Source organism: Vanellus vanellus (assembly GCF_965231255.1).
Source record: "Vanellus vanellus genome assembly, chromosome: 9".
NCBI lineage: Eukaryota > Metazoa > Chordata > Aves > Charadriiformes > Charadriidae > Vanellus > Vanellus vanellus.
Genome location: NC_138914.1, coordinates 3,535,879 through 3,557,323, shown reverse-complemented (window position 1 = coordinate 3,557,323; position 21,445 = coordinate 3,535,879). Strand labels below are relative to the sequence as shown.

Genomic DNA, 21,445 nt, shown 5'->3' with positions numbered 1-21,445 from the left:
GTGGCGGAGCTGAGAAACGTGATGCTAAAGGGGTTTCACCCAGAAATACTATGGTACTGCATTATGAGGTCTCTGACAAACAAATGGATGGTCTGACAGATGGCAGAGAGATGGGACACCGTGGCACGTCTGCACTGCCAGTCTGGCACAGGTCCAAATGCAGGAGATGCATGCATCTGCTCTCCTCTTTGCACTGCAGGACAGCCATTACTACTTCACATCTTAAAAAAAAAAAAAACAAAAAAAAAAAAAAAAAAACAAAAAAAAAAAACCAACAAACAAAAAAAAACCACCCCAAAACCCAACAACAACAAAAACAAACAAACAAACAAAAACCAAACAACAAACCACCAGCTACAGAAAGGGAAAACTGTAAAATCCTGTTTTCCATCAGCGGTTGGCTGCCTGGACTTTGCGCCGTGGCAAGAGTGTTTTGCTGAGCATGTGTGAGATAACCTGCCTTCTTTGCTGCAGTTCTAGAGAATACACCAGAGGATTGTTAACATCAGCCAGATACCTCTGTAGTATGGCTTTGTAGCGTAGTCTGGACAAAAGGTTAAATCGGGCAGTCATTTCTGCAGTGTTATTTCCTATACAACACTCTGGAGGAAGTTCAGTATCACTTAGTTAACTTTTGCAGAGCCATTTCCTGTAGGTTTTGGTAGAGAAAAGCTAGATTATGTGTTTCCAGTTGCAGTAGAGTTATTTTCCCCTGTAAAATGCACTACAACTTAATCTTACACAATTTTCGTTGGTTTGCAAAAGTCTTTGGTGGGGGGAGCCTTTGTGTTTGGAAGATAAGGAAAGTTTATTTTATACCTTGCTTGCTGTGACAAACTGAGGAAAATGTGTTGTGTCTTTTTTTTTTTTTTTTTTAACGTGGCGTTGCTGTAGTCATGCCAGGCTTGGAATACAGAGTCTACATTAGCCCATGCTCCCATGCTGCTGTGCGTCGGTCGCCTGCCTAGCCCAGGGTCCAGCTTTGACGATGCCTAGTTTTCGGAAGGACTGAGAAAACTGTGCAGCTAACAGCCAGGTTGTGACCTGCCCAAAGGAGAAGCAGTATCTCTTCTTGGTGGCTTCACACCCATGCAACTCACTACCACATCTGTTTCTCTTCTGTGGTTTTTCAACCACGTGATGTGCTATTACCCTCTGGTCTCCTTGGACATGTTCTGTTTCATCATCTCGCCCATGACCCCACTTGTGGGGTGCCTTGAGTTCTCCATCATGGTTTGTCTCAGGATTTCATCTTTTTGAATGTGAAGTGCTGCTTTTCTCTTCCGTCTCCATCTGTGCTTAGAGCAATGCTTTCCACAGACCCTAAGAATTCTTCTGTTTACCATGAAACAGTGACATTTCTTCTTACTCTCTTCATAGAAATTAATTTATCTGCTCCCAAAAGGACGTGGTTTGAATTCCTCAAGCAGTGAGCGCACCTGTAGCCCTCCCCATGCAATAACAAACCTCGGGAGCACCTTCTGCATTCATGTTTTTTCAAATAATTGCTTTTTGGAGTGCGAGGTGTTGGTGCGAAGCCAATGTGCGTTTTGCCCCATGAGAGGTGTAGTGTGAGTGAATGGTGAGCCCCTTGGCACAGTGCCCGGGCTTGCAAGGACCACTCGGAAGAGCGAAACGGTATTTCTGTTCTTGGCCTAATTCTAGTGTTAACTCTTCTATTTTTAGTGTAGCCAGGTGACCACCCACATGGAGTTTCGGTGTGGGACTTTTTTTTTTTTTAAATTATTTTTCAGAGGCCATCAGGCAGTTTTAAGACAGCATCTTCTTTGGGTTATGCCTGAGTGGGATGGGTTTGAAGCAAGAGGGAAGGATCCGGTCAACTTCTAGCATCTTCCTGCAGAATTTGTTGTTGGATACAGCCTTCGTTCAGATGAAGGGGTTCCCTGTACTTGAAGCTGGGACTGGAGCTTTTGCTGTCATATACAAACCTTCTGGTGGGCAAAAACTAAGATAGTTGTAACAAAAAAAAAAAAAAAGTCTGATCTCAAATGCCAAGTGGAGCAGTATGATTCCAGTAATAATAGTTAAAAGAAGATGAAATGAGCTTATCCAAATAACTTCCGAATCCAGCAGTTTTGCAAGAGACTGGGTCCTTAATTGCTTCCTGTAGCAAAAGAATAGGGAAATGTTCCCCTTCCCATCCCTCTAACCATCTACTGCATGGAGAAGATAAAAATCTATAGAAGAGAAAGTTTGCTCGTTGATTCAGCCTTAATATCTGTCCTCCCTTTGAATTAGCTGTGATGCTTTTAGCTGAGAAATTGCACAAATCTGAGGGAGTTCATTGAATAATAAATCAAGGCATCCATCCAGCAAAGTACACCATAGCCCTTTGAAGTAGATAAAAACACCTTCCTGATCTGAAGGCAACATGTGTGCTCAGCTTTGGTGCCTGACAGATGCTAATGCAGCTTTTGAGCTTAGCTCAAGTGCACCAACCAGGAGTGTGGAGAGCAGGAGCAAGTGTGTGCTCATTAACTGGCTGCTTCGTCTTTGCTTTGCCCACAGCCCTGTTTGCCCGGGACTCCTGAGAGGTTGAGACCTGAAGAGTGAAAAGCTGCAGCCGCTGGAAACAGGGGCCCTCTTTTAAATCTGGGAAGTCCTGAGATATTGGACTTCAGGAAGAGCAGGCTCATTTGAAGAACTCTAAAATTGTATTGACTAACTCTTCCTCTTTCTTAGTCTTTCTGCACTAATAAAGAAGTCTGGCTTTATAAGTGGAAGGAGTTGAAAAATAGCACCAATAAAAACTGTAAAGCTCTCAAACTTTTTTTTTTAAATAGTGCTTCTGTAAAAGATGTGACGTGTTATGCTGAGGCAGAATGTTAATAAAGATTTTTTACTAGTGTTCTTAGCAACTTGGTCATAAGCTGCACAGCTGTCCCAAACTCCTGATGATAAAGCCTTTCTGCCTGTATACATCATATAGCTGTATTGCTTCATGCATATGTAGGTGTATGTGTTTATGTGGGTGTATGGCATCTGTAAATTCACATAGTGAAACAGTCATGTACTTGTGCAAGTGATTTAAGTGAGAATATGTTCTTATTTGTGCCATTCTGATGTATATAAGGAATGTGAAGACTGGCATGTAATGACTGGAAAGCAGCAATAGATAATAGCCCCCACTTGGCTGCTTTGGGCAGAGACTGGAGCACCAGCTTCATCTGCTTTGAAATCCTCGCAGGTATCCTGTTGCTGTTCCACCAGTAAATACCAATATAGCAGTTATGCCAAAAAAGTATGAATGCTTGTTCTGACAAATGGCCCTGCTTTTAACACTGGGGCAGGAATATAGCTTTCTCTAGCACGTTATAAAATAAGCGTATCTTCTGGAGGAAAATAAAAGCATCTTTTGGAGGAATGTCATGTTCTAGGTCGTACTTATTGTAAATACAGCAGTTTCTTACATGCATGATCAATGTAAGGACGGTGTCTACTGTGTCAAACAGTATTTGACCGGCTGGCTTTCTCCTGCTGGCAGGGGGTATGCTGTGGACCATCATTTGGAAACTTCTGCATCAGGGCATTGCCTCTGTGATCTGCTGCTTCAGCCTCTTGCTAGCCAAAGGTGATAATACAGCTGTCTGCCATCAAATGCTTTAGTTTGTGATAAGGTGAGGGTAGAGGAAGCTGTGTCTGCTATTCCCAGGCTGTGTGCAGAGAAGGAAGTTTATTGAGGAGAATAGCACTGGTTAGGACCTAAAATGTGGAGTAAATTAACTTGAAAGTCTCTTCTGGCTTTTCATTGTCAAGTGAAAGGTAGTTTCATGGTAGATTTATTTGCCTTGTTTTGCAGTGAATGTGTTATATATAGCTTGGCTTTTATTTCTCTTGATCTAGGTGGAAATGGTTTCTTTAAAATGCAGCCTTTCCATCTTGAAGGTCAATTAAAACAGGTTGGAGGTCATATAGAATAAAGGGGACAGAACATTTGCTTCTTAGTGTATCTATTTCTGTAATGTTATCAGTGCATGTGGTTTTATTTCTAGCATTTTGTTCCAGGGCTTCCTCTAAGACTGAACAAATTGAGTCAGTTGGATGCAGTACAGCTTCCAGTTTGGGGTTAGAAATCCATTAAATTGCTCAGTGCTTTATTGGTAATACAAAAGTGCTTGGAATGAAAGTGCATTATGATTGGACATTGATTACTCAAAAGGAGAGAGAGTGGATGCCTCTCTAAACCACACACCTCCAGCCAGGATGGCCAGCTTAGGTTTTCTTCACTTAAAATGTGCATGTTTTGCCCTTAAAATGCTGTTCTGTATTACAAAGAAAAACTAATTATAAACTGAAAATGGAGACCCATGTGTTTTTTCACACCTCCAGAGGTTTAGAGCTGGCCCTGCAACATATAGGGCTGCCAGTTGCTGTAATTAGTCCTTTAGCTGATGCTCTGAGGTTATATACATGATTCCTTTCCAGGCACGAGGTCTTTGGATTCAGTCAGCCTCTTTGTTTCAGTCTGTGGCATTGAAAAGTGCAGGGAGCGTCCTTGCTTGGGTGGATTTTAAACTGAGTAACTTTATGGTGGGCACAGCAAGGAGTCCAGTGTTGTACTTCCACTCAGGCTGCTACTAGGATCAGAAAGGGATTTATTTCCATTGCAGAAAGCTGCAGAGTTGTCCAGGTGTTTTGTGATACCGTGGTTATTGCTAACGGGTGGGAAGAGAGGAGTGGACCACCCCCTCTATCCTGTCAGTTGGCTGCTTTGACTCTGGTCAGTGATCTTGTTAAACTTTGCAGCATCTCTAATAAGAGAGAGCTTCAAGTCAACATATTTCCTGAGATTTTTCTTAGATGATGGCACAGCAGATGCACTGGGTGGCTGATGAGGAGCAGCCACTGGTGAAATAGTGGCGTAGCACGGCCATCCTGGGCTGATGGAGAATGGGACAACAGCGGTTCTTCCTAGGAAATGCCTCTTTGCTTTTACACTGTTCTGTGCGAGGGTGGGAGGAGATGCAGCCCCTCTCTGCAGTGTTAAAAAGCAGTGTCAAGTGTAGGAGAGGCAAGAGCAAGCTGGTGAGCCCCTGTGCCCAAGCTGCAGGAAAAAACTGCATGCTGTTTTTCTAAGACTTCCTCCCCCCACTTTGCCTGTCTAGTTTTAACCAGTGCACAAATACTCCTTTATGGTGTGTCCAAGCGAGTGTGTTTTTTGGGGGCAGATTGGTCCTTCCTGATTAACTATTAATAAGAAGAACCACGAGAGAATGAAGCGCTGAGCAAACACTGTGGGAGCAGGTTGCCTGCGCTCTGCCTACCATTAATGATTGACTGGGCTCCACTCTGGTGCCGTTAGGGGATGCTGTGCCCTGCGCTACTGCTGGACCAGGCATGGCTGAGCCCTCCTCGCCATGGGCTCTGTGGAGGGATGATGCTGGATGTGTGCTGAAACTTTGGCATTGGGGTTTGGTGCTCTCCCTTCCTGGTGTGCTGGGTATGCAGACACGATGCTGCTTATCAGTGCCACCATGAGAGCTGTGCCCAGTGATGTATTTACTGAATTAATGTTTCTGATAAATAAATGACAGTGTTGGAGTGATGGGAAAAATGTCGTCTTGGCTAGTTAAGTGCTCTGAGCTTACTAAAATCGCAGAATGGTTTAGGTTGGAAGGGACCTTAAAGGTCATCTAGTTCTAATTCCCTGCCATGGGCAGGGACACCTCCCACCAGCCCAGGTTGCTCCAAGCCCCGTCCAACCTGGCCTTGAACACCTCCAGGGATGGGGCAGCCACAGCTTCCCTGGGCAACCTCTTCCAGTGTCTTGCCACCCTCAGAGTGAAAAATGTCTTCCTAATATTTAATCTAAATCTACCTTCTTCTGGGTTTGAAGCCATTCCCCCTTGTCCTATTACTACATACCCTACTAAAAAGTCCTTCCCCGGATCTCCTGTAGGCCCTGCTAGGTACTGGAAGGCTGCAATAAGGTCTCCCCGGAGCCTTCTCTTCTTCAGGCTGAACTGAAATGCTTGTGGACACAATTTAAACTACTTGCATCCCCAAAGACAGCAGAACACATCACAATTCTGTGTTTTAGAAGAAAATGTATCTTAAAATATAGGTTATTGGATATTATTGAATGGTTGTTGACCTCAGATGTTTTCTCAAACCGTGGAAACTTCTGAAAAGTGTTCCGGGAGTTTCCGAATTGTCTCTCTTTTTCTATCCGCACTCGACCTGTAACCCGCAGCTGGGTTTTGCAAAGTCATGTGGTGGGAGGGTTAGGTTGCCAGCAGTTGAACGTGTTTCTGTGGGTCTTTCCAAGCATCTGAAAAAGCCGGACATCTAACATGGTTTATCCGCTGCGAGTACTTGTGAAAAGTTGCACAACTTTGAGATGAAAATACTTGCTTTGCAGAAGTAGCGGTTCTTTGAAACTGTAAATAGTACTTAATGTGGATTTATCAATGCTGCTCTTGTTATCAATTAATGGAAGCTTAGCAGTTGTTCTAAGGTAGACATGTATAGTAAATTATATAGTTGTTAATCCTCAATAAATTGGTTTAGTATGTTGAATACACAGTGGGGAACCTTAATTGAAAATGTTAGTAAAGAAGTCATGCCCTTTATTGATTTACCGAAGAAACCCAGTGGGGATGGAAGCAGGAGCAATTTGTTTCATGAGTATTCGGTTTATGAGCGAGGCCTCCAGCCCTCGCTTCAGTGGTCTAAGGCACAGTGGGCTTTGCCTTGCGGAGGCAAAATCGCTGAGAAAGAAATTTGCCATCAAATTAGAAAAAGGTGAGTTTGCCCTTACGCTGTGGAGCAAACAACTTCGCAGGGTTTTGGTTTTAGGATGTGTCTTTCTCATGACAGTAGCTAGCACTTTTCATTAAAACAATGAAGCCAGAACAAACCCCATGGGTGTCTGGGCAGATGAAGGGTGGAGTTTTATTTGTGGGTTAAAAAAACTTCCACATCCTGGTTTTCCTTCCAGCTCCTTACCTGTCACGGGTGGCAAACCAGGATTGCTTTGTCAAATTAAACAGTTATTTTTATTTAGATGTCTGTACCCTCTTCAAAATGTGTTTTTGCTTTGAGGCAATTCTTGCAGCTGTTTGCTCAGTGTGTTTTGGAGAGGATTGGTCTCCTTCAGGCAGTGCAACTTAATAGAAGCAGCAAATAAAGTGAAAAATTGCTTCAATTAAATGCCGCCTGCTCTAACCCTTGCAGCGTTCCCTGTTCCCTGCATACAATCCTGCCTTTGACTGGGCTGTCTTAGGAGCAGAGGAACATGCAATCCTAATAGGAGGGTTTGTAGTGCAGTTATGGGCTGTATGGCTGCTGCTGGTAGTATTTCTTTCAGAAGCAGGGAAAGCGTGGTTGAATACTTTGTTGTTCATGCTTGCTGTGTCCTGCCATCTTCTGTTGGTTTGGGTCCCTGCTGGCTGCTGGGGAAGGCTCCATGTGTCCCCAGCCACACGCGCAGCTGGGGCCGGTGGGTCACTCTGCAGAGACAAGGGCTCATAGTCCTCCCTTGGCCATTGGATGACTTTCAAATTACTTCACTTGAAATCTGCCTTGACTTTTTTGGAGTATGGAGCAGTTGAAATGTTGAAAGAACTCTTGTTGAGTGGACCGTGATCAAGACCTGGTGAAATGAGTATCCGCACGTCTCTCCTGATGCTGCAGAGGCATAGCAAGAGGTCCATAATCACCAGTTACCCAAGTGCTTTGCACGTATATTGTGGTGTATTTGCATATGTGGTGTTTACGTAGATTAAGCTGAAGCTAATCTTTCTTAAAAAACAGAACAAAACAAAACAAAAAGCCTTAAAACATTTGGGGTGTTTGGAGGAGATGGTCTTCCAAGCAAAATATAAAAAAGGTAGAAAAGAACTCCGCTTTTGTTTTGCTATGGTTATTAAAATAGGAGGAAATGGGATCCTAGGTTTTGTCAAAACACATTTTCGTAAACCGAACAGGGCCTAAAATAACCTGACACTGCACTTTTTAAAGAGAGAAATAAGCCTGCGAGAGTTCCTTGTTGTAGGAGACGTAGAAGCCCTGGCAGCAGTGCAGTGTTACCCAGCGCTCCTGCAAAGGATTTCTCTTGCCCTTCCTCAGCCACCAGTGATGGGTATTTACGTTCGCAGCCTTATGCGAGCAGACCAGCTCTGGTGGTCGCTTACCAGGCTGGTACACGCAGGCGTCTTTAAGTGCCAGATGTGTGTGCGGTCCCTTGTGAGCAGACGCAGTTGTGAGCACAGGGTGGCAGAGCAGGAGGAACGGCCAGGGCTGCAAATGCGTCCCTGAAAGTTACTTGAAGATAAGATAATTCTCTAATTCCTTGAACCATATCAACCACATGCTAAATTAAATTGTAGTCCGGCACAATGCTTTTCAGTGATGTGGTTTTAATTAGTATTCTTTGCATTAATGACTGTGTGCATCTGCTGGAATCGGTGTGGTATTGATTCTTTGGTGATCATGCTATAGGAATTTCCTTTAGACAGTGGTGTTGGTCATGACTGGGAGTGATTCATGGTGCAGTTTTCTTGGTGTCTGGATGACCTCTCAAAGTTTGTCTTCACTGTCAAATTAGCTCATATTATGGCTTGAGGGTTGCCCTTAAGTTGACTCCCTTCTGCACATAAAGCCCCTTATATGAGCAGGCTATTAACCCAGGCTAATATGATGCTGCTGCTGCTAATATGAGCTAGGGCATAAGTGAAGCCTGAGTGAGCACACTGGCTTAGCTGCTAACAGGACCTCTCAGTGATGGGGCACAGCTTCACCCACGTGGGTGCTGTTTGTCCTTCCCCTGTCCTGTAGAGTCCCCTTCTCCCCAAAGCACTAACTCACAGCAGCAAGCCGGGACATCCACCTCTCCGGTGCCCAGTGTTTTGTTGCTTTTACCTCCTTTTAGGAGGTAGCTCTTGTCAATGGCTGGCGTTGGGGCTCTTCTGTGCCCCAGCAGCGTCCCTTCTCTTGTATGCTGGGTGCCTTGCGCAGGCAGGCAGAGCTCCCCGGGGTACCCTGCAAAAGAAATCACGAGGGCTGCTTAATGCAGCCGTGAGCACCCCAGAAATGTGAGCGTCCCAGAGGCTGTGCAGCCCGGTCAGTCCAAGTGCCGCCCAGCAGTGTGGGAACTCACGCTTGAGGCTGAACCACAAGGCATAGCGTGGGTGCAGAGCCCTCCGGTGCATCCGTCGGCAAAGAATTTCTGTTCTTTTGTCCTTACTGACTGTAGGCCTGCTAGGCTGAGTTTGGGAGCAGTGGAATAGAGGTGGGGTAGAAGAGGGGTAGAAGAATCTGTGGTTTTCTATCTGTTTAGCAGGCAGATTCAAAGGCAGACCCAGGAATGGCTGTGGTGGGTTGGGTGAGCGATTTCCCCAAGTCCAGGCTTTGGCTTCTGGCAGTGCATTGGAATCTGCAAGAAATTCTCCAGAAGGTAATAAGGACTCTGTCTAGTATGTGAAAGCTCCTTCTGACTCTCATCACTGTGGTGGCTTATGCAACTCCATTTAGTGGCCGTTCGTTTTAGGGGGAACTGAAAAAATCCCATTTAAGGGAAGGTGTTGCCGTGCAGTGCAGCTGTGGGTAGCTGGCACCAGCTGCAGTAGCTGTTTGGCTGCTCTTGTCTCATGGGAGTAGATTTTGGACTTGTCCTCTGCACAAGAAGAACTAAATGCACTAAAGCTGCTTCTTTCTGTCCTTACAGTCCATACAACCATCTAAATCCTTGCGGTCTCTTTGATTGCTTTGTGCTTCAGTGTTAAGCCTTGCATGTCACTGCCTACCAGGACTCTGCCATCTCTCTGGGAGCTCACAAGCTTGTTTAAAAGAGAAATTTGAGTGTGCTTTCTTCCCTGCACAGCTGTATACTTTTAGCATGGGCAATGCGTTCCCTCGCCTGTTCCCCCCGGCCCCGATCCCCAAGCTAATTCAGCTGCAGCCATGCTTTTCATACCCAATCAAGTGTGCATGGGGCCTCCGTTCCAGCGCTGTAAAGCCATCTACAAACATGTGGGAAGATATGGTGCCTATTCAGTAAGCTGCGGACTAGGCAGCTATCTTTCGACAGATTAGCCAGAGGAATTTCTATTGCAGGGCTTGATTGTTCTGGGCCCTCAGCTCCCTTTTGTGCAGGAGCAATGAAAAGTTGTGTTATGACAATGGTTGACAAAGTGTTTAATGAAAGCCACAGTTGGCAGTGACAGACCTTCGAGCCATCCTCCTTTTCTCCAATGCCTGTCATCAAAAGGTGCAGAAATGCCTTTGACATAATATTCCACACTGACAGATAAATGGTTTTGACATAAGGGTCAGAAACCTTCACCTTGCTGAACAGAATTCAACCACCATCATGGTAAGTAGAGAACCAGGAGCCACATAGGTCTCTATTCCTTTGTGTGGCGAGCCAGGCAGGCACCTCTCTCTTCAAAAGAGAGCTGGCTTTTCTCCACGCTGGCCAAGTTTCCAAAGCAGAGCCAAAACTTCTACGTGAACTCCCGGTCTACCCTGCGCCTTGCCCAAGGAGGCAGGATTGGCATCTCATGGTTCATAGAGCTGACTGATCTCTCCTCGCTGGCAAGCGGGGCTCTCCGTATGTGACAGCATTATTACTTTCGGGAGGTGGTTTCAAGGCAGGCTACATACCTGCTTAGTTAACAAGGCTTTCCTTTCAGTCTCTGCAGTGTTCAGTGATCCACAGTGCCATTTTCACAATGCTTAACGCAAACACTGCTTTCTTATTTAGAGACTGGAATGGGTGAATAGACAGAGCAGGGCCCTTCCCATATTGATTTAACAGGCTCTCAGTTCCCAATCATGGGCATCTTAGTGGTAGCAGGGGAAAAACCCTACATTGTTGGATTAGCCAATATGAGGAAGACTTGAAGAAGTATGCATTGGATAAATAATGTGCAGAGTACTTCTCATGCCATTAAGTCAAAACACATTTTTTAAAAGAAAAACTCAGACCAGATTCTACTCAACAGATAAAAAACAGTCTGAATGTTAGAGGCCACTCAGTTGTTGGCTCTGCTGTCTTCTCTGCCATCTGTAGAAGCTTCTGACCTTTGTAGGATGCTTCCCTGAACTTACAGCTCAGGCTCTGGTCCAGAATTTATGTTGGTTGTCTGTTGAATTCTGTTTTCTTTCCACAGTTGCCTTGGAGGGATCAAAATATCCTCCCTTGAGTAATTCAACAGAAACATGTACCCGTGCAGAGAAGCAGGCAGGACACTGGGCAGTCTGCCTTCTGCATGGGGATGCCCACCCTTGGGCTCGGCTAATCCCATGTGTAGATGCAGTTGCCAGGACATGGGCTGACTGCACACCAAGGACATGGTCTCTTTGGACTGGCATCAAACACTGTAGATGATGTTTTATAAACTGCCACTTTGAAGATATGGTTTAGGGGAGTGCTGATTTGGTAAAGGAGAAGGTTTTGAAGGCTCTTTTTCTTTGAAGAAGGCATTTTAAAATACTGATAGCAGAAACACTTGCTCGGTGAGCCATTGCGCTACTTCATGGCATCAGACCAAGGGGCTCCTCGAGAAGAAATGTGGCAATTCTCAGTGATGGGACAGCGGTGGCCCCAAGCTTGGCATCTCCAGCCAGCCTGCATTGCTGGTCCGCTTGGCCTGGAGAGGCTGAGCTGATAGGGAGGTTACCAGCAACAATAATCAAACAGTCGCTTTGGGTGATGTTAAACCATGGCCATGAAATCCTTTAATTTATGAAGACTTTTTTTTTTTTTTTTTTTTTTACTTTTGAACTTGTGAAGTTCACATCAGCATCAGTCAGTGCTTGAACATTGGCTCCAACAGTCCAACAGGGACCTATTCCCTTTGACAGGTGTAGGGATGATCAGTTTGGTGCCTGCAATTCTCAGTGCTTAGTTCGTAAAACAGCCTCTTAGGCTATTGCAGAGGAATGTTGTGAGAATAAATATGTTACCTGAAGAAATGCAAAGATTTGCATCAATAGAAGGCATAGAAATACATTAAAACAGATGGATTCCTGCACGGTCATGACCGCGGTTGTATTTCCCCCTCAGTTTGTCACTAGCATTTCTGTGTCAGCTTTATCTTTATTGTGTTGAGCCTGTAGGACGTTACCTGTTGTATTTTCTCTTTTTGCCTGTACATCAGGCAGGGACAAGCTCCAACCTGATTTTGCTGTGTGGTTTAAAAAAATAGCAGTAATGTAATCTGTGGGCAAATTGCACTATAATTCGTAATTGTGCTATGAATATGGACTTGGCTTTCAAACGCACTCTGAGTTTAAACTGCAGTTTGACTTTTATTTAGATGAATGCCTTTGAGTTCATAGTGAAATGGATATCTGCTGTAGGCTGGTATTGATTTAAAGGTCTCTTGAGTGTTTTAAAAGACAGTAGGGGCTTACAGGACAGCATATTTTAAAACTAGATGCTTGGTTAGGTTTTACACTCCTATGCAGTTTCAGGTCTAGATTGCGTTAAGAGCCAGCTTATACCGTTGATTTGTAGAGCCTTGTTACACAGCAGGTATTGGCAAAAAATTGAACGTTTCAGGCAAGATGCAAGGAACCATCTTCAGAGCTGGCTCTGGCTGCTCTGAAATGATGGGGAGCAGCGTGTGTGCGAGAACTGTCGAATGGTTCTCGTGTGCAGGGGAATGCTTTGAGGACTTCCCATAAACGCATTGGAGGAGAGCAAGTGATCAATAATTGCTTTTTAGCTCAAAAGAGGTTATTTATCGCTTCCTGCTAATCGTGCGAAGTTGGTGAGCTTTGTAGTCTTTCAAGTCTCGGTGTCAGTAAGCATTGCTGTGGGCCTAGATTCCTCTTTGCGTTGCCACAAAGCGCGGTGGGCTAGCACGAGCCATTAAAACAGGAGGTCTCTGTCTGTGCCCTTCTGGCAGCTGCCCTTTTTTCCTGTCCCTCAGCTCTTGAGTCATGGAGCCTCGGTGACTTAGGTCCTGTTTACCTGTTTGGGCTCCAGAATTGCTTGGGTTCTGTGGGCACAGCTTTAAAACAAAGAAAATACACAAACCAGGGAAGATTGGCCAGTTTTCTAGTCAGACTGGCTTGGTGGTTTGAATAAGCAGCTGAATGTTTGAGGGCTTATCTAACATCAGACCGTGAATCTTTTGGGTCGTGTTCAGAGGTGCAGTAAGAGGGTGTAACCTCCCTGCAGAGGAGACGAGAGGGTTGAATTTTACCCAGGATAATATCCGAGCGCAGGGTGTGGAGCAGGGGAAAATTAAACTAGGTCCCCCTCAGAATTTCCTTACAACTTCTTGCGGTTGCTTTTCTTGCTACCGCCCATCACTTTGCCTCCTCCCTCTTTAGACTACACACTCCCAGGAACATGCCAGCACTGCATACATCATGTTAATTAGGCCATTTGTTAATTTCCGCATCATTAGTCACTTGGTCTTAATTGATCTGTGCTCTCCTGGTAAGTCCCTAGCTACAGGTCTGACCTGTTGTGTGTGGTGTGCTGATAGTGCATATCTTGGAGGGGAGACTTTGCTGTTGCACTGTGTGATGCTACAGCAGAGCATGGCAAAGCGCTTGCTTGCGGTTTTCGGAGTCGGTACTTTATTTGCATTATTTTGTCTGTTTGCTGTCCCTAGCACTCCTTGCAGTGCGTTCCCTCCAGAAGCACATCAAGCTCTGGCTGTATTTCCAACAGGGATGTCCTGCGTGGCAGGTCTGCTCTCCCACCAGCCTGTTCTCAGATAATACAGCACAACCTATTTGCCATCTGTCAGCGAACTGCTATAACATGATCTAGATTTGGGCTGTCAGTTGTTGAGGACCAAAGCCTGTACTACTACATGACCGGAGGAAAGCTGTAATTGCCAATTAAAAAACATTTAGTGATATGTTAATAATATCTTGTTAGAAAATAGAGAATATTTTTTATGTTTACACATAGTTAGTGTACATACCTGTGGGTGTATATTTTGTACGTAACATATAGTGGTATATAAAAAATACCCTGTGTGAATATAGCTATAAAATATTTAGCGGAAGGTTTGTTGATTGTTTCAGTTCAGACTTTAATTTGTCAAGAAATATCCTATTCATCTGTGATTAGTTTTGTGGTTGTGAATAACCAATAGAAGAATAATAAATGTAATTGTGTAATATAAAGACAAATTAAAACCACACTAATGCAAAAGAGGAAAAAGCTTAGGGAGAGCTAGATAACATTTTGGTCACACTCATGTATTCAGCAGAAAAGTACTTCTCTGCCATGTTTGAGTACTCTTGTTAAAAACAAACCCACCCTCCCAGTGCCATCCAGAATAATGAAGATGACTGTGTTTTGCCGAGCACGGTAACTGCAGTATGCTGATCCCACTGTCTTTTATTTTAACAGAAACCTGAGCTACAACAAGTTGACGGAGATTGATCCTTCTGCCTTTGCAGAGCTGTCAAACCTGCAGGAAGTGTAAGTATTCTTTCAAAGGTTTTAATTGTATTTTGCCAGGGCGGCTTGTGGGCCAGGAGGAAATTGTATACAGTTTCCTCAGACAGTACCTTCCTTGAATGAGCAGATCTGACTTCCTGAGGAGGTTTTTTCCTCCGTATTGTACCTGTGCTGTTTTTTTTATTTAAAACTAATCAATTAGCAGAACACAGCATCCCAATTAAAACAGCATAGCTGTTATTGGAAATCATTGGAGTTTTCCTCCCTCAGTCTTGTGCAATGCTCTGAGGGAAACATTCAGCTAACACACCTGAACATACACACAAAGCTCCTTGCTGAAAGAATAACCCCGAAGCAAGGCAGAACAGCCTGGATCGTGATACCTGATGCCAACCTAACCCAAATCTCCCAGGAAACAAAGGTGTAGTGTAGTGGATAACAAAGCACTTAACTGTGTCTCCTCTCAGACATTTGTGCTCCTTTTGGAACCAGAAGACATTCTATTTGAAGGCTGCTAGGAGAGCCTAAAACAGCAGACCTGTCTTCTGCTTTGGTGGGGGAAGAGAAGGAGCTGGTGAAGGTCTGAGTGGCTGTGCCAGACCCCCCTTGCTGGTAAAAGAAACCTTGTTTGGGGAATAGCAGGATTTCTCAGCTCCCGATCTGTGTAAATGCTCAGCAGTTACACCCGCAGAGGAGCTATGCCTGTCAGCTATTCACAGTGATTCCTGGAGCTCCGATTTTTGGTTTTTGAAAAACGAAAGTGACTAAAATTGCAAGCGGTGGGTTGAGGTAATGAGCTTGCATTTGAATGTTGAATCGCTGGCATACTTGAGGTTTGGGCTCTGTTTGAAGAGCTACTGATGCCTCATGGGAAACTGAGAAAACATTTCCTTTCAGAAACAATACTGTGCTCTGTGTATATCGTGCATTTTCTCTTGTCCTCTGTCTGTTTTCATTAAGTGTTGGCACTGGGACTCGTGGAGGGGCCAGATCCTGCGATTCTTAAATAGGCAAACCAGTCTGCTGTAAGTGGGACTTCTGCCTGACTAACGTCTGCAGGATTGGACCGTGGGGATTAATGTAGCATTTCTCCCCTGCCCAATTGCCCCTGGCTCCCCTGCTTACACCGATAGTAGGGACTTGCTAGGGATCATGATTAAGTGAGGAATATGCATTGGGAATGACTACAGTGCTTTGCAATCCTACAGAGCAGTCAGGGAGGGGAGAGAAAGTGATGCAGGTGAGCAAAATGCTGCCTACAGGATCTGTTTTCTCAACTTTTCTTTAAACTGTGGAAAGCCTTAAATTACTCTGTGCTTAAAGGAGAGAATCGCAGCCCTGATCCCATGAGACTTTAGAATTATCCTAACATGATTGTGGCTTAGCAATAGCTTTTATTTGTGGAAGCGCCTGAAGGCATGCGACTTTAGGGAGCGTTGGGCAGGGGAATGTGTGTGGCTTCTGATTCCTTAGGTAGGGAGCTCCTCTGTGTGAAGTGCTGCGCGTGTCGAGAGCAGGACGAGCCCTGCACTGAACTGTCAGCTGCTAAAAAAAGGTATCAGGGGTTCGGGGGAGGTAAGTAATGCAGCCCGCAAAGTAATGGTGCAGATAAGAGCTGCTTGCTGTGTCAGAAAGGCAGGGTTAGGGAAAAGGGGGAGAGCAGAGGAGTGAGTAGGAGGGAAAGGGATCAGTCAGAAATGGGAGACTGGAAGGGAGGCAGAGGTCTGGAGAGGAGCCTGGAAGGCAGGCACTGGAAAGTGTGAGGGGAGAAGCTCTATTAAAAGCCATATCTACCAATTTTGATTGCTTTTGAATAGCAGCTAAACCACAGACCACTGAAATAAACTGCATTTCACAAAGAGAACCACATCTGTACTGCCAGAGCATCTCTTTTCTGAGTTTGTTTTTTTTTTTTTTTTTTTTTAAGCACTTTACAAACATTCATGAAATAAGCATCATGCTGTGGCATGTCTTGAGAGCAAGTCAGTGTTTTGCTGTACACGCTGTGCTGGGCAAACCGAGGCACCCTCAGGGAAAGAGATTGCCCCAAATAATAGATACATTGATAAGACCTGAAACCTCCCATGATGCTTCAAACACGGTGCCTGTGGTTCCTGAGCATTACAGATGAGGCTCAAAGCTCTCTGTGTGTCTCTGTATGTGAATAATTAATGATGATATATTGTGAAAACCTTTGTTTTCCCTTAATATTTAGAAAATCCCTGTAAACCAAAAGATTTAAACTTAATAGCTTATCTTGGACGCTCTATTTTGCTTTTCTAAGATGGTAATAAAGTAATAGCTGTATTTACTCTACTTTTTTTTTTTTTTCCCTTTCCTTGGGTTTAGGCAGTTGTTTGTGGTGTTGTTTTTTTTTTAAGAAGCTATTTTTACCTTAAGTTTAAGTCTGTGTGGGATGAAATTTAGTAGCTCAAAGTGATATGAAAACCCACATGCTCTGAAATAAGTAGCTTTGTTGTGATGGAGGCTCAGGTAGAAGGGGCTCGGGTGTGACATTGCTTTCCTCCTTCAGAATGCCTATGTCTTCTCTCGTCCCCTTTGGTGGCTCCCGTAGGGGTCCATCCTTGTGCCTTGGTTGAAGGTTGGGCTGGAGGATGCTGCTGTGGGGTGGGCCTGTGGTCCTTTCTGGGGTTTCCTCAGGTCATATGGATCATGGGATCCATAAAAGTGATGGTTGTACAGCTCTCAGGTTTTCCAAGCTCATTTGTAACAAAGAAGTAGTAACTGTGCTAAAATTCCTCTCCAAACAACTCACCTTTTATTTTCTAAAGTGCCTTTCACTGAAAGCTCTGGAGAGCTGTGCTATTTTTGAGCAGGCTCCATTTCAGCTTGACACCAGCCTGGCAACTGGACTGTAAATATTTTATACGGGTGGCCCCCCTCCTCCTCTGCCTTAGCATCCAGAGGCAGCAGGTTTGAGTCACCAAAGGGGAGGGCTGGGGAGGAGAAAGGAGACTGAAAGTTGAAATTTGTTGAGCCTGGCTGTTCTGTTATAGGGTTTTTCTTTCGCCTTTTTTTTTTTTTATTATTATTCCTTTACATTGGGTAAGGAGGAAGATGAGAGGGAAATCCCAGGCAAATACTGAGCTTGGCTGTCTGCTCTGCATCAGCAACTGGTGCCTGTGAGCCAAGAGAGAAAATGAGGTGGGAGAACCACTTCTGACTGACTTCTGACCTGACAGGAGGCTGATATATGAAAATCACACTTATGTCAGAGGAGGGTTCCACCAGTTGTTAGACGCCGGTTGGTGTTGGAGCTGCTTAACTAGAGCTGACCTGGGCTAGTGAAGGGTGGGCCTAGTTATCCTTCTCTTGTGCCTTGCCAAAAGATGCTCAGTTAGATGTTAATGAAAATATGGCACAATTATAAGCACTTTAATGCTCTTTCCAGCTTGCTTTGTACCTTTGAAAGCTCTAGACCTTGCTATAATATGAGCAACAACGAGCTTTTAGTCGCAAAGTGGAGCTCCTTGCTGAATTGCAATGCATCTGGCTTTTTTCCCTTACATTTTAAGGTACGGGTATAATGTCAGAGGCAGAGCCGAGGCTGAGTAAAGCTTTTATCCCAGCAGCGCCTGGAACTCCTCATGAAATCAAATATCTTGCCTGCTCTCGGAGGAGTCAGAAGGAAGTTCTGGGATGGCTGTATCGCTGTTCTCTCCCACCTGCCAAAAATAGTTTTAAAAGGAAAAAAAAGCAAACAAAAAAACAAACCACACTGTAATTTAGGGTTGTCCCAACTCATGCCCACGGCTTAGCACAGTTCAGCTGCCCCGCTCTCCCCTGCCTGCTGCGGGATGCTCTGCTGCTTGCCCCCGAATCGTCATCCTTTGGAGATCCCCTTACAGAGCCCCTGCTGGAAGGGAAGGGTTTAAAGGCAGCAGCAGGGAGAGACCCAGCAAGGCTCTGCCTCCGGCGGCTGGGGGTCCTGGGGAGCCGCCGTGTGCTGCCCTGCTTGGCTTTAATGGCTTCAGCATGCGGCAGCGGGGGAGCGGGCAAGATGGCTAAGAAATTAGGTAATTTTCAAGCAGCCAGACAAGCGACTGTTACAGTAATTAATTGACTAATTCACCATACAAACAAGGGCTCTTTAAACCAAGGAAGAGCCGGTCACATGGCAAGGATCTGTTTTCAGTCACAAAAACACTTCAAACATTAGGCCATTGAGGGGGACATTTTTGTACCGTGTTTCCAGGAGGGGGGCCCCGTCTGCAATTGCCATTAGCCCTGGGGGCCTGCATGGTGCTCCCCAGGTGGCTGGCTGGAGCAGGTTACCTGCTTTTGGTGGCATTACTGTGCCCAGCTCCAATTTTTTTGTGTGTTGCTGGCTTCATGGGGCTGCCCTTGTGGGGTTTCCAGAGCTTGGCCTGGTGTTGGGGGGAGGCCTGAGGCTGCCATGGCACCCTGCTGGGCCCCCACACCCTGGCCTGGCATGGAGGGGGCGAGTAGGGGCTGCTGCCTGGGGAGGGAGATAAATTAGATAAATTAAGTGTCCTGAGGCAGAAGGACGTGGCTGCATTGTGGCTGTGAGTGCCAACGTTCTCCAGTCTCGGGCTCAGCTCCCTGATGACTGTGGAGACTCGGGCGCATCAATGGAGGCCTGTGCCACAGAGCCTTCTTCAGTGGCACTTGACTTTGCTAAAGGGAGTAGGTGGGAAGGGGAAAAAAACCCTTGTTTTTATAAAGAAGATACTGTGGGACCAGTTACGGTGGCTCTCATTTATTAAAGGGTTGGGTTGGGAGGTTAAGGTGGGACTTAGAGATGCAGACAAACTCCTTGAGATGGAGGCCTCTGCCAACATGTCAGTGCTCCCACGGAGTCAGGGGTATGGATACGGAAGCGCTGCGGCCATCTGCTGCTCCTGCATGCTTGATCATAAGCTGCTTGCTTCAACAACTAATTTCTGTTTGTTGCAGGCGACTGAACAACAACGAGCTGACGGCCATTCCCTCCCTGGGACCCACTGCTTCCAGCATCCGTTCCCTCCACCTGTAAGTCGCTGCTGCCTCTTCAGGCTTTTGACTTTGGGCTGTGTTTTGTGGGGTAGGTTTAGCTGCTACCGACCCAGAGTTTTGTTTGTGTCCCACCCACTTCTGCTGACTCTTCAGATTTCATTATCAGGCTTGTTAGCACTGTAATTAAGAAATGTCTTCTGGAGTTGTGTGATTTGTATGAGGTTGGTCTCAGTTAATGTGCTTATGGTCAGTGGCAACTTATGTCAGTAAACTAAACAGGTTAGTTGTATATTGAATAAAATTATTTTTTCTCATCTGTCTTTGGGTTTCAGCCATTATGTTATACTTGTGCTATTAAAGGAGTATATAATTTTACCTTTTCTTTACTGTTCTTTTTTTCCCTGTCCCTGTTCTGGTCATTTCTTCTTTTCTCTTCAAGCCAGAGACTATTCACGTCTTAATCTTTCAGGGAATTCATTCCAGACCCATTTTTATGGTCTCTTTCAACTTCTCTTTTTTTTTTTTTCTTTTGAGGGAATGAGTGGTGATTGTAAGTCTAGATGTGCAGAAGCTTTGAAGTTCCTAACTTTGGTAGTTTAGGTGCCTGCAGAAGTGTTAGACACCTGAGAGCCCTTGTGTATCTGCCACCGAGGATCTCAGGTTGAGGACGCTGCTGAAGGGAATAAAGACATTATCATATCTAACTTCTTAGTACCTTAAGAGTGCGGATTTCTAAAATTATTTTTGCATGTGTCTGCTTGTAATGCACACTGAGAAGGAATTTTGCTGAGGTATGCATGATACCTCCCAAGTTCCTGGGAAGGGGAAGTGGTTATAGCTAATACGGACTCCAGCAAAGTGCTGAGCAGTTTAAGCGATGGCTCCCAGCGTGTATGGCCTTGCAGTGGACACCCACAGGCAGGTGACCATATTTGCCATGGATTGTCTTCTCCTTGTAGTGGAAAATGACCGTGTTCATATCACCAGGTGATTGACCTCTCATGCTCGAAAGGCTCTGACTTACTTGGAGACAGCCTTGATCTGTTGACTAAAAATACATTCCTATTACTTAAATCAAGGACAGAACTGAGTGAAATGAACTGGCACCGTTCCTGCTCTTCCATCAGGCAGTGTTAAAATATGCAAAGCAGAACTCCCTCACTGTCTTAATTCAGTTTAGGGATCTTAGCTTCAAATTGGTGTCCATATCTCACTCCTGTCGTGAAGTGAGTTTAGCTTTTGTTTGAGATATGGTTGCCTTTGATCTGGTTCTTGGGTATACCGTGTTCCTGCAGAGCTTACGAAGAGCTGAAGTGCTCCTCTGCTATCATCAGGGCTGGATCTAGCAAGTATCTCTGTTAAATACATAAGTAACCACTTCACCTCCTGGGTAGAGGGGTGGCTTGTGTCTCAGCAGTTATCAGACCTGTCAAATGTGTCACATGCTGTTGGTGTGAAACCAGCTTGTTTGATTTCTGCCTCCTGCAGCCTCTCCCCGCTTGCATGACCACATGTGAAGCCTGGATGCGTGATCTGGGGGCTGCTGGTTGCAGAGCGGGGCAGTAACTCCCTCCAAGCAGCATCTCTTGTTCAAGGCACGATCCCCTGACATGAGAGGCCATCTGCCTGCCACTTGAACTGAGCTTAGCAGACTGCCACATAACCCCGTGTGTTATGCATTGGGATTCAAAAAACTCCAGAGATCTGATTTATGGGTGGAAAGCTTGCATACAATTTACCATCCAGGATATAGTTTTAGGCCCCCCAAATCGGCGTTTCTTTCTCACGAAGTCTATAAATGATCCGAGTTTCACAAGCCCCTGTTGTTATTTTTGCTATTAATTTAGCCGTTGGCAAAAGACCAAATTGCTAGAGCTTTGAGTTTTTTTTATTCCTGAAATGAAATAAGCAGTTTGGAAAGGAGGAATACTGACTGGTGGAAGGCAGTAGATTTACAGCTCCTCTGAAATTTCAGAGTGGTGCAGAAGGAAGGGGAAGGTACAAAGCCAAATGATAAAAGGATGGTATTCTAAACAGACCTGCTTAGTATCACTTTCCAGAAATCTGTAT

The 21,445-nt window shown here is 45.1% G+C and overlaps 1 protein-coding gene across 1 annotated transcript in view; it reads left to right on the top strand.

Annotated features, from left to right (window-relative positions):
- LRIG1 (leucine rich repeats and immunoglobulin like domains 1) overlaps positions 1–21,445 on the top strand; it is a gene marked incomplete at its 5' end in the record, with an annotated part of 92,568 nt that overhangs the window by 22,788 nt on the left and 48,335 nt on the right. The window contains 2 exons of the mRNA XM_082487876.1: positions 14,348–14,419; positions 19,337–19,411. Coding sequence (XP_082344002.1) covers positions 14,348–14,419; positions 19,337–19,411 — 147 coding nt within the window. The remainder of the gene's footprint in view (positions 1–14,347; positions 14,420–19,336; positions 19,412–21,445) is intronic.